Source organism: Sciurus vulgaris (genome assembly GCF_902686455.1).
Source record: "Sciurus vulgaris genome assembly, chromosome: 6".
NCBI classification, from domain to species: Eukaryota; Metazoa; Chordata; class Mammalia; order Rodentia; family Sciuridae; genus Sciurus; species Sciurus vulgaris.
In genome coordinates this window covers 166,951,829-166,964,410 of record NC_136466.1, presented here as the reverse complement: position 1 = coordinate 166,964,410, position 12,582 = coordinate 166,951,829, and the positions used below count along the sequence as shown (strand labels likewise).

General features: G+C 46.3%; 1 protein-coding gene across 2 annotated transcripts in view; it reads left to right on the top strand.

The window, feature by feature from the left end:
- Positions 1-12,582, top strand: part of ADCY2 (adenylate cyclase 2) — a 376,288-nt gene that overhangs the window by 192,929 nt on the left and 170,777 nt on the right. The window contains exon 4 of one of the 2 annotated variants that reach the window (XM_079144907.1): positions 8,969-9,118. The exons of the other annotated variant lie outside the window; for it this stretch is intronic. Coding sequence (XP_079001033.1) covers positions 8,969-9,118 — 150 coding nt within the window. The remainder of the gene's footprint in view (positions 1-8,968; positions 9,119-12,582) is intronic. 2 annotated transcript variants of the gene reach the window in all.

The window sequence follows — 12,582 nt, the reverse complement described above, 5'->3', positions numbered from 1 at the left end:
GTACCCAGGCACAACATTCTGTCATGCCAGCCAGGATGGACTGAGACATGAAGGTGGCCCAAGAAGATGGCCATCTACAAAACCAAAGACGAACCTTGGCCCCAACTGCCTCCACCTGGATCTTGGACTTGTAGCCTCAAGAACTGTGAGAAAATAAATTTCTGTTTTTTTAACCAGTCTGTGGTATTTTCTCATGGCAGTTCTAGCAAACTAAAACATGTCATAAGCAAAGCCTGCTCCTTTAGACTGTGGTCACTGCTGTTAACGGGGAAACCTGGCTGCAATCATGTCCCTGTGGGACAACATGAAATTTCACTTGGTGTTTTAGGAAAACTGATATGTATTCTATAGCAGAAAATGACCAGAAGGCAGAGTGGTGCCAATGGGCTTGTGTGTTCTTACAGAACGTGGTCAACAGAAAAGCACAGCAGTAGGGGAAGGCAGGGGCAGAGGTGACCCCAGAGTACACTCTAGGAGATACTACTTCCAACTTCAGTTGAGCCTTTTGTTTTATCAAGGGAAGCTGCTGCCAGGAATCCCCCTTCATAATTAGTATAATTAATGGAATAACCATGCTTAGTTTATAATAGGAAATATTTTGTTTTCCACTTTGCAAATAGTTTCAGTTTTGTATCCAAGCAGTTACTTATTTTTTTAATCCCAGTGCAATTCTGTGTGGTGTATTTTGGTCCAACTGTAAAGGACATTCCAATTCAGAGTACACCTTGCGAATCACAGCTCTTGTTTGTCTCCTTCATGAGGAGTCCGTGACTGTTTGACAGAATTTGTAATCACTGCTTGCCCACAGATGCTCAACTGAAGTTCACACCGGAATTGACCATGCCAAGCCTCTGCTGCTATTCCTGTGCCTCTGTGGAAGCTCATCCCTCCACTGTCCTGCTGCATTCGAGGTCTACTTGTCCCTTTTTAGTTCTGGTTTATCACTTTCTACATTTAGATCCATTGACCTTCATGAGGTGCTTTCTTACGCAGTCATAATTAGCGGGGCAGGTTGAACCTTGTTTTAATTCTAAATTTATCTGATCTTTTGTGGATTATAAGTGGAGTTATGAACAGATCACCATGCAATTTGCAGATGGGGCAGCAACACGGAGGTGCCCGTGTGCCCACAGAAGGCCACAGAGAGGCCCGTGTGCCCACAGGAGGCCACAGAGGGGCCCGAGTACCCACAGCAGGCCACAGAGGGGCCCGTGTACCCACAGAAGGCCACAGAGGGGCCCGTGTACCCACAGAAGGCCACAGAGGGGCCCATGTGCCCACAGCAGGCCACAGAGGGGCCCATGTGCCCACAGAAGGAAAGTATTCTCCATAGAGTGGGTCATTGTTTCTTCCTAAGCTCGGATGCCCAAGTTGGAGGATCCCATAGCCTTGGTCACCTTTTAAAATGATTCTGAACACCTTTTGGCTTTAAGTTTTTTAATGGGTAGGTGTGGATCAAATGTTGTGGTGAATAGGAAAATTACAAATGGTATTTAAATGATTCAGATTAGGTAGAGAGATGATAGGTCCAGATTGGTGAAAAATCTGAACTCAAATGTGTCAAAATTTCTTTTTCCTTTTTTTAAATGTTTAAGTCTCCAGAAATCACCACAAATTAGGCAAATTGTATATTGGTTACTGTAGGTCCTCAGAAGAGCTTCTACGACTGGGAAGCTTGGGATGTGCATGCAGTCACAGGCTCCTACATTCTGGAGACCACTGAGTCAAAACACTTTAAATGTGTCTTCCTGTTGTGTATGTCACTACTCTGAGGGAGAGGGTCTGGGGAGAGCCAGACACCAGAGTTTAATAATCCCTCATGGGGATGTGCAATCCTGATAGTCTATTCAGCTGACAAAGTACCTGGTGCGATCATCCCAAAATCACGGAGCCAGCAGGCACCATCAGGAAACCCTGGCTCATCTGCGCAGACGCTGACGTTAACTGAAAGACTGTGCAATCACAGGTGCTCTCGAAACTCGGCCTGGAGCTGTGCTGAAACAGGAGAATAGGGAGAAAGCCATCCAATCACCTTGCTTTGCAGAAATGACCTGCAGAATAGGTCACTCCTGAGGGAGAAGTGACCGGCTCCATTCTGAATGCAAGAACTGAGGGGCAATCAGGTGGGGTGCTGGGGTCCTCGCGTAACTTCTCATGAAGACCTAAGGATTCCCCCATTCAGAATTGTGAAGTTCCGAGTAACTCGTTAAGGGCATTTCATTGTAGAACTTGGTCACTGCGTTCCTCCTTCATCTCCATCCTTCTAACCACCCCAGAACATCACTTTGCTAGTCCTTCTCTCTCCCTACGTGAGGAGTGCCTAAACCTTGCAGCTAAAGTCGCTCTGTGTGCTCGAAGTCAAAACTGGTATAAATGGGCGGAAACAGGACCAGGTGGCCTCCTTTGCAAAATTGGAGGGAACCCTGAGTCAGGGAATGGGACTTGTGTGCTGTTCTCCCACAGGGTGTGAGTATAGGGAACTCTGGGTTTTTCCTCATTTCATCTTTTAATCAAGATAACCAGTCCCTGTGGACTTCAAGTTCACAGTCACTGAGGTGAGAAGTTCAAGCATGGATTTCCGCATGGTTAAGTCAGCGTTCTCTTCTCAGAGGGGATCTGTGTTCTCAGTGAGTTAATTTGAGGGAGGAACTTTTTCGCAAGATATTGGGGATCTTCTAAGCTCTGTACTTCAGTTGGCTTTTGATGGCCTATGGATGCACTTCTGAAGGAAGGGAGGGTCTCTCCAAGCTTCCTCCCTTCATTTCCATCTTGTTCTTATGCTGGACTTGAGGTCTAGCGCTGAGGAGTATGATTCTTTAGTCCCAATATAGCTGGAATGATAACGTGATGGATGCTATTCGAAAAGACTTGCCAACAGATGCAGGATAAAAGAGTGTGATGAAAACGATCCTGACCAGCAGTATGATTTATTTTGCAATGGCAGTTTCCTGAGGAAATCAAATTGTATTTGCCTCCTGAAGTTCAGTTCCAATCTTTTAACCCAAAGCCTTAATACCATCCATTGTTGAGATTGTCGGTCTTTCAGTTTACCTCATACCTTTCTTCCTGACACCACTCCTCATGTGGACAGATTTTCAATTAGAGGAAGATTCTAGGACACATCCCAAGGCTCAATGGATGTTATTAGACAAAGCACAATGTTTTGGTCTTCACTAAAGGTCATAAAGAGCAGAAATTCTGAAACCTTGGCATACAACTAGTTTAATTCCTAGGGAGCCACAGGAAGTGCTAAGGAGATGGGATTGGGATTTCCTGCACCCATGTTTGAGACCTGCATTAAGGAGAATTCCACCAGATCACTTTCTCCTCCAGAAAGAGCATTGTTTTATATAAGCCAAATTCTAGGCTCCTGGAATTTGACACCTGAGCTTCCGAGTGTTCATCTTTGACTCTCTCTATCAGGTTCTCGTTTTCCCTTTTGTTTTCCTTTGACTTTTAACTGGTGTCTTTGCAGATTTATGCTCTGCTTTGTGTTCAGGTGAGGACCTGCTTCGAATGTGGTGATGTCCTTTCTTCTCTGACACTGTGTCATTGGTTCATAGAGAAAAGACAAAGGGATGACATTTGGCTCATGACCAGGAGCCTCACCTGCCCTCAGTGTGTGGGAGCCTCCTGCTGTCCCCTTGGTCCTTTTACTTGTCCACCCCATCACTAGATGAAGAACTGGAATAGTAGCCTCTTTAAAACGCATAGTGTCTCAGAGTCACAAGGGATCTGAGTTGTCACCTAAGCACAGTGGTGAATTTCTCAAATGTCGAAGATAGAATTGGCCCCTTCCCAGGTAAAATAGTCTCAGATGGGCCACCCTGTGGGCCACGTGACATGGTTGGGAGCACTTGACATTCTTCTTACGTTCCTCTGAACATGCAAAGACACGTGGGCTGAACCAGTTAAGGGCTCGATGGGCATGTGGTCTCCAAAATGCAGCCTCTTAAAATAACTTTAAATGATGGCAGCCCTTTATAGCACAGGATACAAATGCTTTATAAAGAGAAAAATGTTCGCTTGTTACAAAGACATAGGTGTCTCTTGAGAAATTCCTCAGCCATACCTTCCCCACCCTAGCAGAGGGTTTGATTGCTCTGGATGCACCTGACCTGAGGCCTGGAGCTGGGGTGGCACAGGGCAGCACAGGGGCAGCCTCGGAGCCAGCCTGCCCAGGGCCTACCCCCAATTGCTTTGTTTCTTGCTTTGTTTCCTTGACTGTAAAATGAAAATCCAGGACGTGTCTATCCTCTGGGTGGGCTGCTTCCCAACTCTTCCAAGGATGGAAAGATAGAAAATGTGTGTGGAAGAGCATGGGTGACCACCAGGAAAGGGACAGAGTTTCGGCTTGCTGGTAGATAAGGACTTCCACCAACTCCGGGGGCATTAACATGTGTCTCCTGGGAACTGCTGGGAAGTGTTGGCAGATCTCCCCACGTTTATGCCAGGCAGACAGGGACCAGGGGCAGTGGGATGGCAGGCTTCTATGGTGACATCTTGGCCCAGTGCCATCTGCAGAGATTCCTGACTATGCCCCTGCAGCCTTCAAGGCCTGGGCTCACCTGCAGGGTAAACCCCTGACTGGTGTTATCACCTTAAGCAGTTTGACCCCTGGTGGGAGGCCAGGTTCCTGCTCCTGTTTGCTGGCAGATGTGAGAATAGCTGAATGAGGCAATGAGATAAAAGAAGATATCAAGGCAGCATGATGTTATGAGACAAATCCAGCATTTCGGAAATAAGACTTTTTGTCTTCGGTTCTGTTTAAGCCTTCTAGAAAACAAAATGCTTTGATACTATTTTTGAAAAGAAAATCTAATATCACTTCCTCTGTGCCCCAGGTAAAGTTATATGTAAAGTTATATGAATGCACCGCTTTGAAAAAAAAATGCTTTCGGACATCAATTTATTTGTAAATGCATGTCATTATTAAAATACCAGGGTCGATTCTATTAACCTCAGAGTACAGTACTGTAGAATGAGACCAGGTATCAGATTATTTGTAATTTTGGTAATTTTCCATCAAAAAAAGAAATCCCATATTTTATTGGGCATTAAAGCTCTTAGGTGTTTTTTTCTTAAACATTTTCCTTTGGGGAAAAAAAATCAGTAAATATATTCTGCCCGATTATCTGTAGCCAGAAAGGGCTGAAATTCCAGGTTGGTGGAAGCAGTGTGGCACCAGAATGAATGACCCCATGGCTTTCCCCCATGGCCCATGACACATTTTCGGCTGTAACATGTCACTCTGAGAGCACTGGCCATACTCCTCTAGAGAGCGTCTCTTGCTTCAGACAGCCTTTCCTTGTAGAACGTAGAGGAATTTCTCAGTGGACAAGCAACATTTTTTCATTCAGCCACATGGGCCCTGAGCATGAAAACCCTGACTTCAGTCTGACCAGGGAGCTGCTCATGTGAAGCGCAAACCTCTTGCTGGCTCAGGATGGAACCCAGAGCGTGAGGCTGATGCCCACGTAGAGTGGCCACATCCCTCCTGATGTGCCACGGTGGGACTGTGGACAGGGTGTCCCATCAGCTTGACAAGAGCACTTCCTTCCCGGTTCAGCCAAGGAATTCGAGAGGACATAGGTAGGCAGTGGGGTCCTAGGGGAACAGGGACAGGCCATTCTTGTCATATCAACGTGGGGCTCCATACTGTGTGGCCATGAAGTGTTCCGTGCCGGCAGGCCAGGGGACAGGTGACATCTTCATTCAGCTCCATTGCTTATGCCTGGTTCTTATTTTGGAACATTTGCTTCCTAAAATATTGATATCTTTGAGAAAGAAAAGTGGAAACCCTCATGGATAACCAGTGAGCTGTTTTACTACTTTGTCTATACCTAATAAGGAAGGAGCTTGTGTTTTCTAACGCTAACCATTGCAATCTTTTTTTAATATATTTTTTTTATTTTTTATTTTCACAGACTGCATTTTGATTCATTGTACACAAATGGGGTATAACTTTTTGTTTCTATGGCTATACACAATGTAAATTCACACCATTTGTGTAATCATACATGTACATAGGGTAATAATGTCTGTCTCAGCCCACTATCTCCCCTTCCCCCCATTCCTCCTGCCCCATTTCCCTCTACACAATCCAAAGTGCCTCCATTCTTCTCTTAACCCCCTGCCACTCACCCTCTGTTATGTATTATCATCCACTTATCAGAGAGAACATTTGGTCTTTGATTTTTGGGGATTGGCTTATTTCACTTAGCATATTCTCTAACTCCATCCATTTACCAGCAAATGCCATAGTTTTATTCTTCTTTTTTGGCTGAGTAGTATTCTATTGCGTATATATACCACAGTTTCTTTATCCATTCATCAACTGAAGGGCATCTAGGTTGGTTCTTCAAAGCAAGTCCAAGGTCAGAAGAATCTTGAGGAAACCAGTGTTCAACTGACAGAGGGCCCCTCAAGTAGGAACATTTCCACCTGCTGTAGAATTGGCAATCACAGAAGCAGTGTGTCAGTACATGGCAGTGAGGAGAAGGCTCCCTATGGTCAGGAAATGTGCGGGAGACACACCCAAAGCTGTTGCATTGCTCCTAAGCACTGACGGCTGCACACACGTAGCTTGTAAGCACACGTGCCTCCCACAAAGAGCACAGGTGTTTCATGCACATCACATGAACAAACCACAGGTAGCACTCGGGCATGCAGATCATACATGTAGATCCCACACAATCACAGAGATGGTTGCGTGTACCCCACCTGCATGCATCACACACAACATACAAGGCAATGCCCAAAGCTACTATTCCATACCAGTGGAGGGGAGGTCACTGTGGAGGCATAAAAGGACATTTGGGGGTGAGGTGTGCAGAGTGAGATGTAGGGCTCCCCAGTCCCAGGTGTCTGTGAACGCGGTAATACCTAGGACAGCACGGAAGGACCTTCCGGTCTGCATGGTTCTTGACCCACTTCTCCGGGGCGTCTGCATTTAATAAGAGAGGCTCGTCTCATTTGCCTTTCCATTTCTAGCTCTGTCCATCTTCGTCCCCGCCATCCTCAAAGTGGCTCCTAAAAGGGCTTTAGGAGCTCATAATCAACACCCCTTTCTTCTGTCTAGAACCGATGATGAGGTAGGTGAAGGCCCTGGGAAGGTGAAGAAACCCTGCCCCTCGTCGCTGTTACAGCTGTGCAGAGGACGTGCTCTCGCTAACACTGCTCTGCGTTAGTCCATCTCCCCCTCTCCTGTCTCTGAACAAAGGCCATCCCCAGGACAGGGCGACAGGGTCTGTCAGGTCTATGGCTTGGCTGAGGACACAGCAGCTGGAGCTGACCACCCTCTTCAGGGAGGAAGGCCCTGAGAGGGACGAGAGAGACTAAGCCATGTGGTGCCTACATCCTACTTCTGGTCGTCCAATCAGATGAGCTCCTCCTGCTTCCATTGGGAGGAGTGAGTCCACTTTGCAGAGCAAGGACAGAGAGGCCAGCCCACTCTACAGAGCAAGGCAGCCATGGCTCTCAGGAAGTCCCCACACAAGGAACTGTGGAGGCTTAGGCATAGGGCTGGCCTCCCCACTGTGTTGGGACTGGTGTGGGACTTGATCTGTGTTGGGGAGACTCCCGCGGAGGAGCAGAGGACCTCTGGAAATGATGTTCCTGCCTTGTTCTCCAAGCCATGAGCCACGTGTCTTGGGTCAGAATCATGGTTGTGTAGACGCGAGGGAGTTTTATCCAGATCACTCGCCTATCCCACAGAAGACCTGAGGCCCAGCCCTGACACAGGAGAGCTTGCTCTGTGCAATCATGTGCTTCGTAAGAATAGCACAGAATGAAAATACTATTGTCATAGCCTGCGGCTGATGACATAAAGGAAGATTTCCTGAGGGAGATTTTGTGACGTGTATCAAGAACTTAAAATATGCATGACTCTGATGCAGTGTATGTTTAGGAATTGGGTCTAAAGAATGACTGAATAGGAAGCCAGAGCTGCGTGCATTTGACACCCAGTCCCACTGGTTCCAGGCCGAGAGATGCCTGAAGCAGATCTGTGTGTGCTGTGTGCTGGCGAGCCCATGGCTGTCCCTCAGCCTGGTTGAGCGTGCGTTTGGCATCCACAGCATGATGCAAATGCACGGAGTACCAACACAGAAACGAGCAAACCGCCTAAGAGCCGATTGATGCCGGAGTCATGACACTGAATGTTAGCTAAGTGCACAAAACACTGTTGTCACGGAATTTATGTAATCTCAAAAAAAAATGTGATTAAAGGTTAAACTAGAAAATCAAAACACCAAACCATATTCAGAACAAAATCTGTCCTTTTGGGATAAGATAGAGCCCTTGGCCAAACCAAGCGTGGCATTAATTCTGAGAATCCAGAAGGCCATGAGGTAGATGGACGTGGCTACCTGGACAGCAGTGTTTTTCCTGGACAGGACAACTAAGGTTCTTTTCACATTTTCTTTCTGTTTTTCTGTTTTCTTTCCAAGTTGTTGTGAACATAAATTGTTTTTGTCATAAAAAGACTAACAGGTATATGTGTTCAAAGGCTACCTCATTCCGACACATGAAAGAGCAAGTATCAGTCCCTGCAGGGCAGTTACATGTCACACGATGCTGTGTGATAGCCAGGAGCTCTCCTGCAAAACAACAGGTGCAGTTTGGCCAGCACAGCTCTCATGCTGGAACCAGGGGGACAGACATGGCATGTCCATTTCCTGAAGAGGCAGAAGAGGAGGGCCTGAGCACACAGGACTCTCCAGGCCTCAAGGCAGGGCCTGCAAAGCTGTCCATCAGCAGGCAGGATCCCTGCCTGTGAGGCATGAACGGAGGGTCTCCAGTGGAGATTGGTGCTTTCTGTGGAGCAAATAGGAATGTTGGTTTGGAAACAGGAAAGACTAACCTCACGTAGTTGTTAGTTTGAAGATCGTAGTTAACATGCGTTTTGCTTTCATTGTATCAGGAGTCAGGAACCTCACCCTAGTGAGTGACTTTTTCACCTCTTCAGATCCTGGCCAACGTGATCATTTTCATCTGTGGGAACCTGGCAGGAGCCTACCATAAACACCTCATGGAACTTGCTCTGCAGCAAACATATCAGGACACGTGCAATTGCATCAAGTCCCGGATCAAGCTGGAATTTGAAAAACGTCAACAGGTAAGATGTGTTTTCATTCTCTGTCCACATTATCTTGGCGTTATTATAATGGTGTTGTTGCCGCCGATATTAAGTATGAAGTGCATTTATTCATGAACATCAGAAAGATGCTCAGCCCTGGGCTCAGGGCCTGGGAGTCATAACAAATGAGCAGCGGTGGCTTCCTCTGTGCAACCTGCAGACCCGTGAGTCAGCATCGCCCACATGAAGACCCTGTCAGCTGCTGTCATCCACAGGTGGCCGGGCCATTCAAACAGTAATTGCACTTGTTAAGACATGGGTGCTGCTCTGAGTTTGCCGCAAGACTTGCCCAACAGGAAGAGGGGCCTCCTGGCTTCCACTGTGCCCTCCCAGGCAGGGGCCTGGACTGTTGCCCCACTGGATAAAGTGGTGGACATCCTGGGGAGGAGACTGCTGTTGGGAGGAGGGCTTGGTGAGGGGCTGGGGCTGCACCTATTAGCAGCAGAACCAGGGCAATTGTTGGGAGATGCGGGTAGAAAAGTACATCCAGGGAACACACTGACCACGAGGAGACTTTACAAAAGGTGACCTGTGAAGACAGTGGGAGATGAGGGGGGCGAGGCGTGCAGCCAGGAATGGCGGGAGCAGGTCGGACAGGTCTGCCATGGGGCAACCGGGACGAGGACGTGCCATTGTCAGCCCTGTGGACAGTTCTGGGTCATTCATCACAGAGACCCACTTGGCAGACATACGATGGTGATGGCTGTGAACTATGTCCCTTCTCTGTGAGCACCTGTAGTCACCTATCTATGCTGTTAGCGGTGTTTGGCATGTAGTGGATGCTTAATGACTGTAATGTTGTAGCAACGTTACGTTCTCAAAACGTCCTCAGAATGTATTATGGTGGGGAGAACCAACCCAAATTCCTCTAATGTTGGCACTGGATTTTTGTTGGTGGATGCACTGAAGAATAGAATTGGACTCCTTTTCTGAAACAGGGATATTAATCCATTTGCTTAGCAAATATTTATTGAGCACAAAGTTTGTGTCCTCGGCCCTGGGTCTGACTGGGAACACTGCCTTCTCACTGGACTTTTGGCAAATATGGTGCTTCAGTTTGTTTAAACTGTGTTTTGCCTTACCACCTGCAGAACAAAGCCGTTCGGTACCTGAAATTCAATTCTTTGGTCCACAGTGCATGTTAATTCTGGATGCCCCATTAAGATCCATGGACGGCTGTTAATTTGGGGCTGTTGTCAAACTTTTCTTCAGACTTTTATGTTCAGTGAACATTTTACATCTGGGTTCTGGGAAATTCCACAGTGTCAACAAATAGCACTTGGAGTTCATAGTTGGCACCACTGTACCCCATGCCCTAAAGTTCAAGTGTTTTAGAAGAGATAGTTGTTGTGTCCAAATAACAGAGAGGACTTCGACTTTTTCCTGACAGACGTATTTAACTTTCGTTTCTATCACCTCCAGAATCTGCTTCAAAATAGCAACAAGGCAAAACAGAACTGAAATTCCAAGTGGACTGATTATATAACCTAATGGTATCAGTAACAGTTTGACAAAAGCAATAACTCAGGCTCCTGACCTCACTGACGCATCTCATTTCTCTGAAGGCGTCTGGAGCAGCCAAGCAAGTCCCCTTGTCCCAGTGGCTGAGGAGTCCAAGTGGTCAGACAGGTCACACTTTGACTTCAGAAGCTCCTGGACTGTGTGTCTCAGGTGCCAGAGACATTAGGGGATGGTCATGAGAGATACTAGAAGGACGTGCATTTACTAATTTTAAAAAGAAGCCAATGCTTTTAAAATAAAGGGAAAAGGAGCCCTTCAACAAAATTAGAATCTATGTAAAAGAGGTTTAATGGAATAATTTGACACCTCACACGTGCTTGGTCTCAAAAGTTGGGAGTTCACTTCCAGAGATTGGTGCCTAGAATAGTCCTTGTCTTGTTAAGATTTCAGAAAATATGTTCCTAGAGGAAGAATAAATATCTGTGCTTTTTTTCATGTAATTGAACAGCAACATGTAATTACATAGGAATAAGATACTATCTTGGTTGAAAAAAAATCAATAAGATAAAATTTGATAGATTTAAGGAAACAAGAACTGACCATTGGCAAGCTATGTGGCCTTCAGAAAGGGGAATAGTTCCTGAGGTCTTGGGTTCTAAGTGCTGTTTCCCTGAGATCCCGCATGCCACTTCCTGCTCATCTCCCTTGCTGCATCCACACTAATTATGGCAAAGAGTAACATACTTTTGGGTCCTTCATCCAGGAGGGTAAGTGCTTAGCAGTCAGAAAATGGTGTGTTCCAGTCATTGAATAAATCAGCATCACCCAGTTTCTCAGAGCGAACTGACACCCACAAGCTTGGGAGGCTGCCATCTTGAATAGCTCCCTGGTCTTGTCCAAGGCTCCACTTTCTTGTACCCTTGGAGGGGAATGCAAAGGGCAGATGAGCTGGGGAAGCCACTCCTCTTTAACCCGGGAGGGGACTACAAACAGTTCGTCCTCTTGGAAATTTGTCTAGGGATTCTGAGCACTTTCCAAAGTTGCCCAACTCTGTACTTTCTTCAAATTTCATATATTTTTCCCGGATACAAATGAAAAGAATTTCTAAACATTACAATCAGCGTTTGAATAAAGTGACTATTTGTACTATAGGATTTGGGGGGAGAAGATGAAGAGTGTCAGTAGAGATTTTCTCAGAGCTGCATCCTGCCCTAACCTGGCTCATGTAGGACGAAGGACACGCATGATTTTCACTGCATAGGAAAATGAAGGCACTGCATGAAACCACCTCATGGGGCTGAAGGTGTTCACCTCTGTGCGTTTTGACTCGTCTGGCGTTTCTCATCCTGCGGGAAAGCCAGAGCCGTTTTCCGAGTGTTGTGCCGTGTAACAGATGGCCCTGTCAGGCCTGGGACGGCAGCGAGGGTTTCTCTCTGGAGTGTGTAATGGACTTTCAGGAATTGATGAGAGCTGGATTCATTGCAGAACAAGAACCTTGTTTTCTAACCACCCAGGCAGTTAAAATTAATGTTGCCTGTGTGGAAGTAAAAACTAGTTTGCTTTTTTATATAGAGAGAATAAAACACCTTCAATTTTTAGGTGGTCTTTGTTTTTAAAGAAATTAGAAGAATATTTTACATGGTATTCCTTAACCATCCTGTAGACTGAATATGAGAGCATAGACATTCCAGTGGAAAGTTCCAGGTAAGCGAAGCGCAGAGACTTCGTGTATACCTGGGTTCTGCACCCAGCATGGAGTTCAGGGAGCCAGTTCAGCAGACTTCCTTTCTGCCCTTGGATGCAAAATTGTTTTCCTGTCTGCAAACTTACTTTAAAAACAAGCACTAGGTCCTGGTGTGACTATGGTTGGGGAGATAATGAATGCATTGTCTTTCCCTAATGGGGAGCAGGTGATGTTATGAATGTGCTATGCAACTCATTTGCATGGCATGTCAATCATTCTTTTTTTTTCCAGTTGCCTT